Source organism: Neophocaena asiaeorientalis, unplaced genomic scaffold (assembly GCF_003031525.2).
Source record: "Neophocaena asiaeorientalis asiaeorientalis breed wild unplaced genomic scaffold, Neophocaena_asiaeorientalis_V1.1 scaffold68, whole genome shotgun sequence".
NCBI classification, from domain to species: domain Eukaryota; kingdom Metazoa; phylum Chordata; class Mammalia; order Artiodactyla; family Phocoenidae; genus Neophocaena; species Neophocaena asiaeorientalis.
Window position 1 is genome coordinate 135606 of NW_020173384.1, and position 17863 is coordinate 153468.

Sequence of the window (17863 nt, forward strand, 5' to 3'; positions counted from 1 at the left end):
ATTACTGAAGAAACTAACCATCATCTGAAGACGCAGGGTTGCCCCAAACCTTCAATTTGTAAAAAAACACAGTATCTGTAGAATGCAATAAAGCAAAACACAATAAAAGGAGATACGCTCCTAGTGTCACTTTGTACCACATGATCCATGCTGAGATGGTAAATCAGGAGGACAGTGACGTATTATGGGATTGTATGAAATCACGTGTGTGAAACTTCTGAAAATTCTAAAGCACTATAGAATTTAAAGAATCTTTCATTCAATTTAAAAAGTTTTTTCAAGAAAGCATCAGAGATCAATAGTAATAAAAAAAAAAGACAGTGACAACTGCTAGCCTTTGTTGCACCAAAAATTGACATGGTTAAACTTTTGCAATTTAGAAACAAGGGTTCGGGTGTTGGAAGGTTTTCTTTGCTGCTGTGATGGAGAACAGCGTGGGTGACTGGCTGGTCCACTGGTTTGATTAAAGGAGGTGCCCACTGCAGGTGTTCAGTTGTACTGTACTGTATTGGCAACAAGATATAAAGCCGGAGCTTAGAACCCTAACCAAGCAGATCTTCCCAGATCTTTGAAGGAGGAAGACAGGAAGTAAGGAGAGAAAGGAAGGAAAAGACAGTCATTTTAATATATAACGTCCATTCCTAAGAAATAAGTCCTGGTTTTATGTAGAGGAGAGGATCCCTTTATGTAGAGGAGAGGGGTCCAGGGAGTTGGACTTTTTGCCTTCAAAAGGCAATGTTGGGCTTCCCTGGTGGCGCAGTGGTTGAGAGTCCGCCTGCTGATGCAGGGGACACGGGTTCATGTCCCGGTCCGGGAAGATCCCACATGCCGCGGAGCGGCTGGGCCCGTGAGCCATGGCCGCTGAGCCTGCGCGTCCGGAGCCTGTGCTCCGCAACGGGAGAGGCCACAACAGTGAGAGGCCCGCGTACTGCAAACAGAAAAAAACAATAAAAAAACAAACAAACAAACAAAAAAAGGCAATGTTATTTGGAAACTTAAATATGACACTGGAAGGTCAAGTCAGGCTTATTCATAACATCATTCCGAGAGGGAGTATCACAGTAGTGAAAAGCAGCAGACCTTTTTTGAGTTCCCAGCTCATGAAGGGGTAGTGTCTCAAAATGCTCGTGATTCTGAACTTAAACACAACAGCACATTGGGGGAAAAAGTTGTCAACAGTGGTCAGCCTCCCAGCTTAATCCACAGAAATAATAATGAATGTAACCTCTCAAGGAGGTTGAGCCTGGAGGCTGAGGCCTAATGTGGATTTCAGGTGGTGGACTCGAGGCTGGTCTCCGTGTTCGATGCCAGGGAGCTGGAGCTGGTGATCGCGGGCACGGCGGAGATCGACCTGGTCGACTGGCGGAACAACGCTGAGTACCGGGGAGGTGAGCGAGCGGGGCTTGTTGACGGATCAGCTCTCACAGACACAGTCCATCACTTCTTAACAAATGTTACTGAGGTGAAACTGACATAACGTGAAATTAATCATTTTAAAGGGAACAGCGTGGTGGCATTTAGCGCACTCACAATGCGGTGCAACCATCACCTCTGGCTAATTCTAAAACGTTTTCCTCATTCTCAAAGGAAACCCTGGACCCAGGAAGCAGTTACTCCCCCTTTCTCCCCCGTCCTCCCACCCCAGCAAACCTCAGTGGATGTACCAGTGCTGGATACTTCACGTAAATAGAATGATACTGTATGTGGCCTTTTGGGTCCGGCTTCTTTCACTTAGTAAGGTTTGTTCACGCTGTGGTATGATTCACTACTGCATTCCCTTTTATGGCTGAATACTGTTCATATATATATATTCCATATGTAGTGATAATATAAATATAAAATGATATCACTTTTTGAAGGTTACAAAAAACTTAGCCTTACTTCAGTACGTGTGCAAAGTAGGCTCTGGTCCATGCCTTCCGCCAGCTTCCAACCTAGACTTTCCAATCCCTGCTGGTCATCTCTGGCATAACTCGGTGGAGATGCGTTCCAGAGAACGCCACCGTCCACGGGCCATCTCCAGAGCTGGGTCGTTTGCTGGCAGGAAAGGGTGTCCTGCTCCCTGCAGAAGTGAAGCCCTCTTCACATCAATCCTGGTTTGCTGCAACACGGTTCTCACTGTCATCTCTCCAAATCTAATGTCTGACCCCTCCTAGCTATTCACCTTCACGCTGCCAAACCAGCCTTCCTGAAACATTTATTTTGATCAGGGCCTTTCCCGCCCCACAAAATAATCAAGCTCCTTATTACTTAGAAACCTTTGAACGTTCTTTAAGCTGAAAATCCTTTCTTCATGTAAAATATTACAGAGAAACCCCTATCAATATAATAGAGGGTGAACAAGGGGCCCATCATCTAAGCCTACCTCGTCTCCCCGGTACACTCAGCCGTGTAGGAGGAAACCTCTGTGGGACCACTAGGCCCTTCCTGGCTTGGTAGGAAAGCCACCAACCTAAGGTGTCAAGTCACAGTGTCTCTGCCTAGCTATTAAGGCCTCTGAGGCCCCAGCAAGGTCCCTTCAGTCCTCAGCAGAACCCCTATGCTGGTCTATGCTGGTCTAGTCGGCTTGCTATTCCCTGCATATTAATTCTGCATTCTTATCATTCTCTATCTCCCCTCCTGCACTCCCACAAGCCCTTCACATGCCGAACTCACACCTCCCTTCCCTTATGAAGCTTTCCTTCTTTCTGCCCCAGTCCACATAGATTTCTGCATCTTTGAGTGTTTCGTACATTGGCAGTCAGTGGGGAATCATCTACTTTATCATAAGTGATTGCTCCAAGCTTGGTTTCCTTACTGTCCTGTGAGAGGCCCCATACTACTTCCATGGGCCCAACTCTTTGCGGCCCGGGGCTGATCTGGGGGCAGCGGCTCCAAGGGCACTTGGAGAGCCCAGCATCTTCCGTTGACCAAGTTTCACATTCACCTCCAGCCTTTCTTAAGTCCTAGACGCGCCACAGTATGTGGGTCCCAAGAGCTAAGACATCAGAACAAAGACAATACCAGGAAATACCATATTCGTAGAGAGCTTTGTCTCTTCGGAACCCCAAAGATCTCTACCAGGCCTCGTCACTCCTTGTCTACACTTATATCAGGCAGGAAAAGGACTCCCGGGGTCCCAGTTGTTTAAATAGAAAGCAAACATCTCTGAGGACATCCCTCACAGCATATAGCCTTTTTACAAAGTGCCTATTTTCTAAATAGGCTTTTGTTTTCAAATTGGAGTCAGTTATACAAATTGTTTTAGACCTACCGAAAGGCCATCACGAGAGAAATCAGCAGATCAAGAGCTGCTGTTCAGTTCTTGGCACACCTGATGTGTATTTCATCTCCCCCCCCCACTCCCTCCTCCCCTCTACACATCCTCTGGGTCTCCCTCCTGCTCCACTCAGGTTATCACGATGGGCATCTCGTGATCCGCTGGTTCTGGGCTGCGGTGGAACGTTTCAACAACGAGCAGAGACTCAGATTACTGCAGTTCGTCACGGGAACGTCAAGCGTGCCCTACGAAGGCTTTGCAGCCCTTCGAGGGAGCAACGGGCTTCGGCGTTTTTGCATAGAGAAATGGGGGAAAATTACATCTCTCCCCAGGTATGGAGCTCCTGCCCACCTTTGGGAAACCTGCCGAAGAAGGCCAAGTACACTTTGTTATTTGAGCTTGGGCACTTATCCGTTGGGATGGAATTCTTTCCTGCCACCCAAAGTATTGTTCTGTGAGTCATTAGTGAAAGGTGTGGGTGAGAAGTCTCGGGGAGGTGCATTTAGACCATATTCTTAGTGATTTTTTGTTGACTGATGGTATTTGGGCTAGTGGTATCACGGTCCATGTGTCAGTCCTACGTAGCCCAATTTAATTTAAAGGGGAATGCCTCATCTGGGGGAGTGTCCAAAGTGGCCCTGCCAGCACTGTGTCTGGACTTCTACTGTTACCCACCCGGGTTCTTGGATTCTTTAATCAACAGAAATTGGTAAGAGACCAGACAAATTCAGGAAAGGGTTTACTGGGACTCGCCCCCAAGGCAGGGTGGTGAGCTGTTCTCTTAAATGGGGTGAGGGTGGGGGCCAATGGCTGGGGGGGCCAGAGGGGGTGCTTCGGGGCTCTGCACACCCCCTTGGTGGTGCTGTGTGCAGGGATCACGCACAGTCCCCCGTTTTTGCTCCCGGCATCTCAGAAGTGGCAGTTGGTTTGTGGCCTTTTTGTATCTTATTGTTCATAATTGCCCCTAACTGCCCGTGCCTGCAGTTATTTTTAGTCCCTTCGAGTTTCTTTGTATTCTGTTGCTCAAGGAGATGTTTGTCCAGGTGCAAGCACTGCAGTAAAGGATCCCAGGTCCCAGCCTGTCTCACTATGACATAGCACTGGAAACACTTGATAGTCCCTGGAATAGTTAGCATGTACATGTTGCATTTTTCCTACTATGTTTCAAAATGTGTGCAGACAAGACCACGTGTATATCTCCGGTCTCTATAGTGGCTTCTATACAGTAAGCTATTGATGAAATTATTGTAAGATAATGCAAAAAAAGGAGGCACTAGGGCTCCAGGCAGTTTAACGGAATGAATTCCCTGCACCATGAGTTTTCATCCCAACACTTCCTCCGTCCTTTCCGTGCCACTTTGGGTAGCATATTCCTCATTAGTGAAATAAGGAGCACTAAAGAGATACTTCTGTGTAGGTACTACAGTATTAAAACCCGCTCAGCAAACGTAAGATTGACCCACATTATTTTCTTCTACTGTGATATTTTCTAATTATAACAGAAGATTCGTATTTAATTCAGCTGTATTTCTACGTGGCCTCCCAGACACTTTGCTAAATCCCTATTGTGGAAGGATTGACTGAACTATAATTTTCATCTAGCTTTCCTAGACTTTCTAGCATCCCGGAGATAATTCACCCGATGACGGTGCATATTAGCAGGCCCAGGAAGCAGAGTGCATGCCCAGCTGGTTAATAACAGCCTAAAGCATTGGGGCACTTTTCAGCCCTGGCTTCACCCACTTCGATCAGCAGACCCTCGGTGCTCATTTGCATGTTTCTGCTGAGCACTGAACCTGCTGAACGAAGTCTGGCAAGAAAATAAGGCTAAAAAAGGCAAGATTTCCATTTGTCGAGTTGAGTGATAGATTTGGAGGATGAGGTTTTTGGGAAACATTTTGCTCTTACTTTAGCGGAGTGAATTTGAGTCACATTTGATGATTCTCTCATAGTGGGCACCTCAGTGTGTACCTGAAGGAGGGCCTGAGCTACAGCAATGAACGTGCCCAGAGGGGCTTACAGTCTAGGGAGGAACGGAGCGGAAGAGTAAGTCGTTACGACCCCAGGTGGAATCAGAGGGGCACTAAGAAGGGAAGATAAAAGCAGGATGCTGTGAGTTTGTAGAACAGGGACCTAAACCTGATTGAGTTGACAGGAGACGATGACACAGAGAAGCTGGCATTTGGGTGAGCCCTGAGGGGCAAGGAAGGGTGCAGGGGATTCTGGGCTGAAGCCACAGCAGGAGCAAAGCCTGGGGGTGGGAAGGGTCAGCTGTGTTCAGGAAAGATCACGAAGCTGGCCTGGAGGACAAGACGTCCAGTGCGACACTCGCAGGGGACGCAGTTGATAGAGTTTGGTGGGCCACGGAGAGAAGACCCGCTGAGGAGTCTGTTTTACTCTTCAGGAAAGAGAAGTCATTGCTTTCGTCATTTGGGGTCAGAGATTGAGTCTAATTACATATATGCTCTGGGAAGCTTTGAAATGTGCATTAACCCTGCCAACCCACACAGAGAACTTACAGGGTGGACGTCAGGCGCACGAACGGGCTCAGCGCATCTGGGCCAAGGCGCTCCTAAAAAGGCTGCTGCCCCGCGAATCCCAGAGAGGGTTCTTGGGGGAAGCGGGGACTTCGCCGTAGGCCAGAAGGGCCCCAAGAATCAAGTGCTGAGATGCCTCTAAGGGGACAGTGAAGACGACCCTCTGAGTAGTAACCCCCGACTAGTCTCCCTTGTGCATTTTCCGGTGATCCAAGAACCTAGAAAGTGTCACCTGTGTGTGGAGAGAAAGAAAGAACCTCTGGATTCCAATGATGGTAGTCCGGAAAGACCTGGCCTGGCCACGTGGCAGGTGATAGAAGCCTGGGGCAAGCAGGAGCACCGAGCACCCTCGGGGTGACCCGGGGCTCCCCAGAGACCGTGAGCCCCGTGTGCAACCCACGCTCTGACGAGCTGCATTCTCCTCAGACCTTCCCTCTAGAAAGGCAGCTGGCCTCCCCGACGAGGGAGCGTCACAGCAAAACCATACATCAGGCCAAGTCCGTGCTTTCCAGAGTGTGTGGGGATTAGGACAAAGGACTCTGAGGGTAGAGGTTTCTAGGCTCAAAGTTTACAGTGCCTGGTGAAGAAACTTCGTAAACCACCATCGCTGGAGCATAAGAGGGGTGAAATGGTCATGGAGGTTGGGGTCAAAGAGCTGGCAGGCCAGGGCACTGAACAGCCACCCAAGTGGACTCAGATGCTACACAGTCTGGTGGGAAGACCTGAAAATGGAGAGCATTTAAGCCAAGTACCAGAGATTTTAATAAATGTGTTACCCAGAAGGTCAGAAGGTATGTCTAAATCACTGATGGTCAAACGTGTCTTAACTACAGCCCACAGAGAGAAGGAGCCTTCACATCCCAACACAATACATGCATAGGTACTCCTGTGTGTGTGTATCTGAAACACATGTCCTTCAAAACAATACTTCATCCTTATTACCTGCAGGTAATACACTATTTCCTACCCTATCCTATCTCATTGAAATAAAATGCCGGACAAAACCTGTAGTTTGGGGGGAAAAAATATCTAAATGGCATGAGATTCAGAGGAACAGAAATGTTTGATCAAAGATCGAAAAGTAATGATGTAGAATTGGCAGTGGGGAGTGGAAAAGTCGCTCATCCATCCACAGCCCAGCATGCAGCAGGGTGAACGGTGACCATCTCCACTCCTGAGTGCTGAGAACCGCATCCAGAGCTTGGAGGCCACATCCAGACCAGGAGGTCGGAGAGTTTCCTTACTGTGGAACTTGACAAGGAAAGTCTTGGGAGGAAAGAAAACTCGGGAGCTGGTCAGGGTAGACCCAGCACAGGCAGCGTGGAGATAAGATGAAGGAGAGGAGAAAACCTTAGGGGTTTCCATTTAGAGTAGGGACCAGGGGCAACAGAAGTATGAGTCATGGGCGGATTAACAGGACTAAAGTTCTAACACAAACAAGTTTCACTGCAGATGTAAACTGAGCCCAAGCCCAGGATGAAGGTGGAGGCCTGGTTAAGTTGGTAGTTGGCTTACTCTATAGGGATGGTTCTCAAGCGGGGGAGGGCAGGAAAGAGGTGATTTTGTCCCCACAGGGGACACTTGGCAATGTCTGGAGACATTTTTAGTTGTCGGGGAGGAGTCCTCCTGGTTTCTCTCAGGTAGAGACCGAGGATGCTGCGAAACACCTACAAGACACAGGACAGTCCCTCCCGGTGGAGAGTCATCAAGCCCAAAGTGTCAATAGTGCCGGGTGGGAAGCCCTGCTCTGTAGGCTGTCGGGCTACAAAGGAGGCATGAGGGAGCCGTTGGGAGTCCCTAAGAGAAACTGACAGCCACTGAGAAACCATCAAGAAGCCAAGGGAAGGGCTTCCCTGGTGGCGCAGTGGTTGGGAGCCCGCCTGCCGATGCAGGGGACGTGGGTGCGTGCCCCGGTCCAGGTGGATCCCACATGCCGCGGAGCGGCTGGGCCCGTGAGCCATGGCCGCTGAGCCTGCTTGTCCAGAGCCTGTGCTCTGCAATGGGAGAGGCCACAACAGTGAGAGGCCCGCGTACCGCAAAAAAAAAAGCCAAGGGTAGAGAGGTGTTCAGAGGAAGAGCTGTCAGATGCTTTCAAAGAGCTTGAGGTGGGCATAGAAAATCTGCCTCTGGCTTGGGGAATCGAGAGGTCATTGACAAACTTGGAAAAGAGTAGATTCAGCAGTGATAGAGTGAGAAGCTGTCCGGAGATTGAGGCCGTAGTTGGGCGGTGGGAGAAGATGACTTGGAAAGGAGTCACACTTAAAGAACTGGCCTCACAGCCGCACGCGGTAGCGGTGCTGCCTCTTTCCATCGTTTGCTCGTAACCAAGCTTAGAGTGGTCTCTACTGCAGAGGAGCAGGACCTGTCTTGGTGCACATTTTAATCGGTAACTTGGAAAACCTCGAGGAGACAGAGAGATCGACTGTGTAGATGACACAGGTTAGAAGTATCACGCGTAGTACCGTGATGGGCACAATCCATCCAAAATGATCTCAAAATGCTGGAACCCTAGAATAACACCGACAGGGTGGAATCTGACGTGACACAACCGAACAGATCCAGTGGAGTTCCAGAATATCAACTTCACAAATACAAGATGAGGCTGATTCATTTGCTTGCAGTCATGTGGAAGAGGCCAAGGGTCTGAAGTCCCCACGAGGGTGACACAGTTCCTGAAGTCATGACTGCGATGGTGGTCGCATTATTATTAAGAGACCCTGATGCTTAAATGATGATTCAGGGTGTACGAAAGGCATTAATGTGCTGTCCTCACACCAGCCCTCTGAGGTGCACGGAATGTGTATTATTATCCCATTTTATAAGTGAGAAAACTGAGGCTCAGAAAGATTTGTTGACTTTCCCAAGGTTATAAAGCTAGTCGGTGGCTGGACTGTGACCAGAATAGAGGTCTTCCGAACCCTGGTTCCAAATTCTGTCCACAACCCCAGCCCACCTGGGAGCAGCGGGTCCAGTGCCCAGGTAATGAAGTAAGCAGGTCCTCCGTGCTCTCAGGACCACACGTGGAGAGCAGTGAGGACTTAGGAATGGGGAACCAAATCGTGATTTGATTGTGTTCATTCATTCTAGATTACAAACCAGGATTTATTTAAGAGTTAACCAGGCCTATAGATTAATGCACCAAGAACAGCTCTTGAAGAAACTCTGGGTGTTCAGACTAGGTCTTGAAGAGGGGCCATTTGCTAGTGTTTTCAGTTCCCAGAAATTATCTTTTTACAGAATTAATCTGATCCCAACTATTTTCTAAATAGGATTTGTTTTTTCTGTATTATTTCCACTTGGGAGTGACAGTTAAAATGATTAGATAAAGAAAACCAAGAAGATGCTGTCTGCCCGTATCCTGCCCCTGGCTGATTCAGCCAGTTCCAAAAGCACACTTGGCATTTTTCTGCCCCTCTTAACTTGGTTAGCAGGGTCTGGTCTTGGTCCACGCATTGGCACATAGCAGGGAATGCCGTTCTTTGTCTAGGCCAAACACTGGCCCACATAGATGGGCCCGCAGGGTGAAGTACATAACAAAATAAGCGGAACCCAGGGCAGGTGGCACCGGGATGCCGCAGGCATCCAGGGAGGATTATCCCCCAAGCTCAGCTGTTCTTGGAAATGCAGCATCTCTGCTTCAGGTTAAGCAGGCCCCGCTATCAATGGTAAAGAAGTCAGACTGTCATTGCTCCATCACATCTGCCTTGATGGGGCATTGGATCTCGAGAGTTCCAGGACATCCGTTGGCACCTCTAGGTCAATGCACAGGGTTTACAGAGGCCCAGAAATCAGAGCTGGGCAAGGAGACTTGGGAACATAATCCTCTAATACTAATTATGTTCCTTTGCTGGCCACATCCAGCTTCATCTCTCAGTTGTAAAATGTCGCTGGTTTGCTAGTGCAGTGCTAGTATAGCGTGGTGTGCTTCCAAATGCAAACCCACCCTTCCAGTTTCTAGATATTCCAGTCCTTCAACTGGTCTATTCCTGTCTGGAAGGCTGTGGTTCTCTTTTTTTTAAATTTTTTAAAAATTATTTATTTTTTTAATTTATTTATTTTTGGCTGCATTGGGTCTTCGTTGCTGCGTGTGGGCTTTCTCTAGTTGCAGCCAGCAGGGGCTACTCTTCATTGCGGTGCACAGGCTTCTCATTGCGGTGGCTTCTCTTGTTGCGGAGCATGGGTTCTAGATATGCGGGCTTCAGTAGTTGTGGCTCGAGGGCTCTAGAGTACAGGCTCAGTAGTTGTGGCGCACGGGCTTAGTTGCTCTGCGGCATGTGGGAACTTCCTGGACCAGGGCTCAAACCCGCGTGCCCTGCATTAGCAGGCGGATTCTTAACCACTGCACCACCAGGGAAACCCAAGGCTGCGCTTCTTAGTTTGCAAGTGTGTTATGGTGGTCCTAAAACATGGTTCTACCCTCTTTAGATTCACTTTTGATTCACAGATTCAGACTGATCACAGAATTAGCCAAGCCAGTTTTACCACTGAAACAAACACCTTGACCAGCCTTTTCTCCCCCATTCAGGGCACACACGTGCTTCAATCGATTGGATCTTCCACCTTATCCCTCGTACTCCATGTTGTATGAAAAGCTGTTAACGGCGGTAGAAGAAACCAGCACCTTTGGACTTGAATGAGGAACTCAAAACTTTTCCTGGCCAGTGACATCATCCTCTCCCTTTCCCTGAATCAACTCTCCTTTGATTTTGGTATTCCATGATTTTCGTTTTCAAACCAAATCAGGATTGACGAGCTGTGCATGAAGCATTGCCTTCTTCTCAGATCTTACCTTCAGGCTTATCTCCTCTACTTTCAATGAACTGCTAGCCTGTATGCAATATTTAAAAACAAACAAACAAACAGCTGTCTCAAGGTCTGTGTATATCTCCACATACCTCCATTACTGACAATGAAATATGAATGCAAGTTATGCTACACTTGACCAAATGGTAATAAATGTTTACTTCCATTTCTATGATTTAAGGGGAAATTTGAGCATTAAGCATTCCGAGCTTTTCTACACCCATCTCTTCTGAGCAGAGCCACCATTTTTAATAATTTCTAACAACAAACGCCAGATTAGGAGCTGATCAACTCTTTCTTTTCCTCCCACTCTACTTTTTCCCTGGGCATCCAATCCATCCAAAAACAGCAGTGGCAACACCACAATTCTGATACATTCAACTCATGGTTCGTATGTGGCATCGGTCCCATCACCTGGAACTAGCCTAGACATATGGTGCAAATATTACACTTTCCAACCAATAATAACAGCAAGAAAAACACCTCCTGCTGATGCAACACAGGGCATCCCAATGGTTGTGGGGCTTGTGGCTCGACTTGAGTTCAGAGAAGTCCTGGGGGGGGGAGGGGGGTGTACCCCCGTGAAAACCCACTACCCAAGAAGCACAAACTTGTACACAAGTCCAAGAAGGAGATCTCATTGTGTAGCATAAACAACGAGGCTTCTACCGCCATTGTGTTGTATAGAACGCGTCGAAGCAAACAGGAGAAAGGGGAGAAGGGCATTAGGGCATATTAGAAGGACATATTCAGTTGGTCTGAATACTTGAGTCCTGTACTGTTTTCTTTTGCTCTGTTCCATCTAGCCACAGGTCTCCTTCCCAGAGGAAGAAAAATGTCCTGATAATCTCATGACTTTTGTTCAAGCCAAGTAATTACCTGTTTGGCAAACAAACTTTTATTTCAACTTTGATAGTGTTTTCATTTCTTCATGGTTTTTTTTTTTTTCCTTCATCATGGTGTTCAAATTCCTTCACATCTGATTGTCCACAGGGACCGCACTAAATCGGAAGCCGCAGAGAGCGATGGTGCTTGTTAGGGATCAAGGGCAATATAATACATCTCCTTCCTCCATAGTGGTCCTCCTGGAGCAAAGACCTAACTCCCCAAAGGCACACTGATTTGTGTTAAAATAGGGATCCAGTTTCTTTTAGCATTCAGTAAAGAGACGTCTCAGAAAACGTAGTGTTTTCAGAACAACAGTTGCAGGCTCCAGGGACAGCCTAACCTCTCAATTACATTTGCCATAAACCCAGACATGATGGTCATTTGCTATTTGTCTAACCTTGTTATCATGTCGTCTGAAATATGTCACTAATGAAAGTGTTTTTCTTCACTGGGAAAAGAGCTGTTGAAATGTCACATTGTTGTCCTTCAGTATATTAAGCAAGGGAGAAATGTGAGAAATGTGGGAAAGTTAATTTCATCCAGAGCCAGGTCTAGACTTCATATTGGTTTGCGTCCAGACAATGTGTTAATTGTGCTTCCTGTACAAGGAAACCTTCCTTTAGCGGGGATTAGAATGCTCGGCACCCCTTGCTGCTGCGTACCTGTTGTCAGTCAGGGAATGTGTATGTTACAGAAATCGGCCCTTCTGTTGTTGTCTAAAAAGAATATTTACCAAGATAGGATGATGGAATGTGTAAGTTACATAATACAGAATGAGGGATCTGTAAAATTCAGGACACATTTCAGCATGTGGAGCTGTTGTTTATGAAATCAGGGCATAAGGGTGATGCAAATTGTTTCACCATCCTATATAGAATAGCATCTCTAGTACAGGGGGCATCTTTCATTTTTAGAATTTGGTGTTAGATGTATGTAAATACTCAATTCAAGCATTCAGTTCTTCTTTTCAGTACTTATATTAGAACACTGGCAAGGGAGAAAGCTCCCAAAGATGGAACCTGCTCCCGGGGAGCTTCACAATTTACACAAATATCTAATTAATCTGTTAATTAGATTAATTGAGGACTATTCTTCCCACATACAGAAGGACCAAGGTAGCCTTGAAGTTATATACAGATGGAAAACTTGGGCATGAATGATTTTCAACTAACTTTTCCTTATTCCCACTGCCCCACCCAATGCCATGGCTCAGATATATCCCACAAAGCATCCAGGAGCCCTATTTCATGAAAGTATAAAATTCCAGAAAGACATACTGGTGTCAGAGTCCCTGAAAGAGTGTGAAGTGTGCTTAATAGGGTCCCAATTTCCATTACAGCCTTGCACAGAATCCCTAAGGAAGGAAAACAAAGAGAAGAGGAGGACAGAGAGTTGCTATGGAAAAATCTTTATTTCTCTTTGTCCCAGATGATGTTTCTTCAGTTAATATTCCCTCATATATGAGGCTGATTTTTAAATTATGTATAACATTATATATATATATATATATATATATTTACACATATAACAAAACAGCTATAGGACTCGATTGTGCTATTAATTTCACCAGGTGGAGGTGCAAACCACCCCAAATCATATAATTCATAATGGACAAGATAGATCTCACCCATTTGTTACCTTGTGTAAATTTCCTTTTAACTTAAAGTATTAGTTTTCTCCATGGAGGCATAGTATAAAATTAATCATTTATAAACCACTATTTCCCTAAAACAAGATCTTTTAGAGCTATTTCTTTTGAATTTATTTTATTTATTTTATTTTTAACTGCATTGGGTCTTTGTTGCTGCGCGCGGGCTTTCTCTAGTTGTGGCGAGCGGGGGCTGCTCTTCGTTGAGGTGCGCGGGCTTCTCATCGCGGTGGCTTCTCTTGTTGCGGAGCACAGGCTCTAGGCGTGCAGGCTTCAGTAGTTGTGGAGCGCAGGCTCGGTAGTTGTGGCACACGAGCCCAGCTGCTCCACGGCATGTGGGATCTTCCTGGACCAGGACTCGAACCCGTGTCCCCTGCATTGGCAGGCAGACTCAACCACTGCGCCACAAGGGAAGCCCTAGAGCTATTTTTAGTAAGAGTGTATTACCTTTGATTGGGAGACAAATAAGAACAATAAATAAGAGAATACTTATGCTTCCATTAGAAAAATGCTTCAAAAATACTATGAAGTATTTATGATAATTTCATGGCTATCCCATTTTTTTCTATCATATGAAGGTGATAATCCTAAAAACAGAAATGGATTCTGCAGAATCAGGAGAAGTACTATAAAGCTACTAATTTCCTTGTCATCCCTATGTCTATAAGTTGACCGTGGTTGTGAAAATTTTTTACTGCTATCACGATTGTCATGCAGTGAGAAAATTAAGAAAAAGTGATATATGATTTGTTGGCAGGCTTTATGCAGAATCTCAGTCTTTTTTCTCTTCTAATACATGACCATGTGTGCTTTAACAGTAAGTGCATTTGTGTGGCCAGCCCACGAGCTGGACCTTCCAGAACAGTTCTAATGTTACATCTGTGGCACCATCAGTCTGTGTGTCAAACCATGTGTCCCAAATTTGGGTTCAGAAAATTTCTCAGTTCCCACAAATGTTTTCCCAGTCAAGATGAAACACTTTCACATGAAAGTAGTTAGAACTTTACATAACAAATGTGGTGCTTTATTATTATTATGTACTTCAGTGTTCGTTCTTAAAACTACTGCAATACTATATCATCAAAACCTGGGATGGATGTTCCAGCTATCGTAAAGTCCAAAAGAGAAAGTGTTATTTTCCTGTTAGTGACATGTAGTCCCTTTGTTCTAGTGGAAAAAAAGGTGCCTAGAGGTAATATTTAGAGTAAATATTGTTCCATTAACCTACTTCCTGAAGCTTCCAATTTACCTAAGGAAATGTCTATAACGATTTTGTTCAAAGTCTTTGTTTTAGTCAATAGCAGAAGTCCTTGTTCTTGGGTTGATTTTGCTTATATTGACAAGAGAAATGTCACGTAATACTCAGGCCGAGCTTTCTCTTCCATCCTGCCACCTTCAAGGAATGTCAATAAACACTTTGGTATGGCATTGTGTGTGCTCCTTATTGCAAAGAGAAGGCTAGGGCCATGCATAACAGTTTGCATCATGCTCATGCCGGGTGTACACAGTGAAACAACACAGAAGACTACCAGCTGCTACGGTAAGTACTCCCCGGGAAGATTATCAAAAAAGCGTAAGTGATGTGCTCACAAATCCACAGATAAAGGGACAGCTTTTGTAACAAGTTCCTGCTGTGTGCCTATTAGAACGGCACACAAGCTATGAGATTTTGTGAGTGTGCTTTATATCAAATCAGGCATACACTGGCTTGTTGAATTCCTCCCTGTCTGAGATGCTTCTACAAAGGCTTCAGGCCACAGCCTGACACCCGGTGTGACCCTGAGACAAGGTTTCGCTCTAGGCAAAAGTGTTGAGTCCAATGGCACATAACGAGAGTCCCTGTACCACAGTGATATTCTCTCCTGATTACCTCCTTCCAAGTCTCAAAAAGAAAACCATGTGGCTCTCACTGGGTGGTCAGAAGCTGATTTATTCTTTGAGGAAAAATCTTTTATCATTAGAAAAGAAATATGGGTAGAATTGAGAGAAAGAAAAACCTGAGAAGTCTCACTATTGCATTTTTATACCCATGTTGGGTTTATGTGAGACTCATTCAAACTGAAAATAATTTTTCTCTTAAGATATAAGAAAAAAAATTATCTTAGACCATAATTGACAAAGAGGAATAGATGATATTATCTTGTGTTTTAATCTGATCATTATTCTGAAATCAAAATTAAATTTCAGATCTCCTGATTTCTGTGGCCATACTTTTCCAATACACTGTGCTGACAACTCATTAATTATATACTGTAAAAAAAAAATTGACATGTATAGCTTATATTCAAGATGTGATTTAAATATGTTTGTAGAGGATTATTCTCTAGCAGAATAAATGAAGGGAGTTATGGAAAGTCAAGCGAACCTTTATCAGTGCCGCAGGAATCATCACGTTTATAGCTGGGAACAGGCCCTTAGATACTTTTGTCTGACTAGTTTATCTTGGAAACAAGGAATCTGAGACCAGAAGAGGTAATTTGCTCAAGCCACTAAGCTTTATCTTGGGGACAGAAGGTATGCCCTGTCACAGAATATCCCTTGGGGTCCTGGGCCTCTGGACCTGGCATAACTATTAGGAAATTTGCCAGGAGGGTAAAAGAAATGGAACCAAGATCCACCTGGGGTACCATAGAGGATGCCAGGAATCCACAGCCAATGTGTATTCACCCTCTGTATGAGTTTGCTGTATAACAAAGTATAGTATAACAAAGGACTACAAAGGGAGTGGCTTAAACACAGCTAGAAGTCCAAGATCAAGGTGATGGTGGGGTTGGTTCCTTCTGAGGCCGAGAGAGAGAATTTGTTCCCTCCCTCTCTTCCAGATTCCAGTGGTTTGCTGGCAGTCTTTGGCGTCCCTTGGCTTGGAGATCTCAGCTTTCATCCTCGGGTAATGTTCTTGCCTTCTGTGTGTTTGTGTGTGTCTGTGTTCAAATTTCCCCTTTATATAAGGACACCAGTCATATTGCCTTAGAACCCACCCTATGATCTCATTTTGTAACTTGATTACCTTTATAAAGACGCTAACTCCAAACAAGGTCACATTCTGAGGTACTGGAAGTTAGGACTCCAACCAGCTTCTTTGGAGGATACAATTCAATCCATGCCATCCTCCTTCCTGCCACACTGATCAGTGTCATCAGCCCCAACAGTAATAGTAATAATAATAAAAGCTATCAAATTTAGAACCACACAATTCACCACAAATTTTCTGACGGCTTTTTAATTGCAATAATAATCATCATGGAAGGAATAAAATTGTTACCTATAAGTTACTGCTCTTTAAAATAGTTTAATATAATCAACTATATTTCAATAAAGAAGTTTTTTAAATAAAAATAAATGACTAAGTTCTATTAGTCCCTTCCCAGCTAAATTCTTATTGTTTTTGCTTTTCTCAAAAGTAAACATTAAAACATTTTTATGATCATTTTGCAGTATTTAAATGAAATAGAAATACCTTATCTATAATAAAAAATAAAATAGATTAATATAGTAAATCAATAATTAATATTACAGGAAATTCCCTGGTGGTCCAGTGGTTAGGACTTTGTACTTTCACTGCTGATGACCTGGGTTCAATCCCCGGTTGGGGAGCTAAGATCCTTCAAGCCTCACAACATGGACAAAAAATAAATAAATTTAAAAAATAAAAGATCCACTTTTTAAAATAAACTAAAATTATAGTATCTGTTTAATCAATGGATTAATGAAGATGACTGGGACCACAGTAAATTTTTCACTACTTAAAAAAAAGAACTGGTGCTTTTCATGTATTGGGTTGGCCAAAAGGTTCATTCCGTTTTTTCCGTAAGATGGCTCTAGTAGCACTTAGTCGTCTTTAACTTCATTCGAAACCATGTTGTTAGATTGTATGTGACAGCCATCATATCAGCGTGCATTTTAAAAAAGACATCAAAATTGGTGAATTTTTGTGTAGCCATTTTAATCTTGAAGATGGAAGCAACATTTTTGGCATATTATGCTTTATTATTTCAAGAGAGGTAAAAACACAACTGAAACACACAAAAAGATTTATGCAACGTATGGAGAAGGTGCTGTGACTGATCAAACATGTCAGAAGTGGTTTGCGAAGTTTCATGCTGGAGATTTCTTGCTGGAGATGATGCTCCATGGTCGGGTAGACCAGTTGAAGTTGATAGCGATCAAACTGAGACATTAATCGAGAACAATCAACGTTATACCACGCGGGAGAGAGCCGACATACTCAAAATATCCAAATCAAGTGTTGAAAATCATTTGCACCAGCTTGGTTATGTTCATCGTTTTAATGTTTGGGTTCCACCTAAGTTAAGTGAGAAAAAACTTCTTGACCGTATTTCCACATGCGATTCTCTACTTAAACGTAATGAAAACGTTCCATTTTTAAAACAAATTGTGACAGGCGATGAAAAGTGGATACTGTACAACAGTGTGGAATGGAAGAGATCGTGGTGCCAGTGAAATGAACCACCAACAACCACACCAAAGGCCAGTCTTCATCCAAAGAAGGTGATGTTGTGTATATGGTGTGATTGGAAGGGAGTCCTCTATTATGAGCTCCTTCCGGAAAACAAAACTCTTAATTCCAACAAGTACTGCTCCCAGTTAGACTAACTGAAAGCAGCACTTGACGAAAAGTGTCCAGAATTAGCCAACAGAAAATGCATAACCTTCCATCAGGATAACACAAGACTGCATGTTTCTCTGATGACCAGGCAAAAACTGTTA

General features: G+C 44.6%; 1 protein-coding gene across 1 annotated transcript in view; it reads left to right on the forward strand.

Annotated features, from left to right (window-relative positions):
- LOC112400708 (E3 ubiquitin-protein ligase HECW1) overlaps positions 1–10668 on the forward strand; it is a 114090-nt gene extending 103422 nt beyond the window's left edge. Inside the window, exons 21-23 of the mRNA XM_024746600.1 lie at positions 1274–1388; positions 3393–3591; positions 10322–10668. Of these exons, the coding sequence (XP_024602368.1) occupies positions 1274–1388; positions 3393–3591; positions 10322–10433 (426 nt within the window). The 3' untranslated portion in view covers positions 10434–10668. The remainder of the gene's footprint in view (positions 1–1273; positions 1389–3392; positions 3592–10321) is intronic.
- The last annotated feature ends 7195 nt before the right edge of the window (positions 10669–17863 follow it).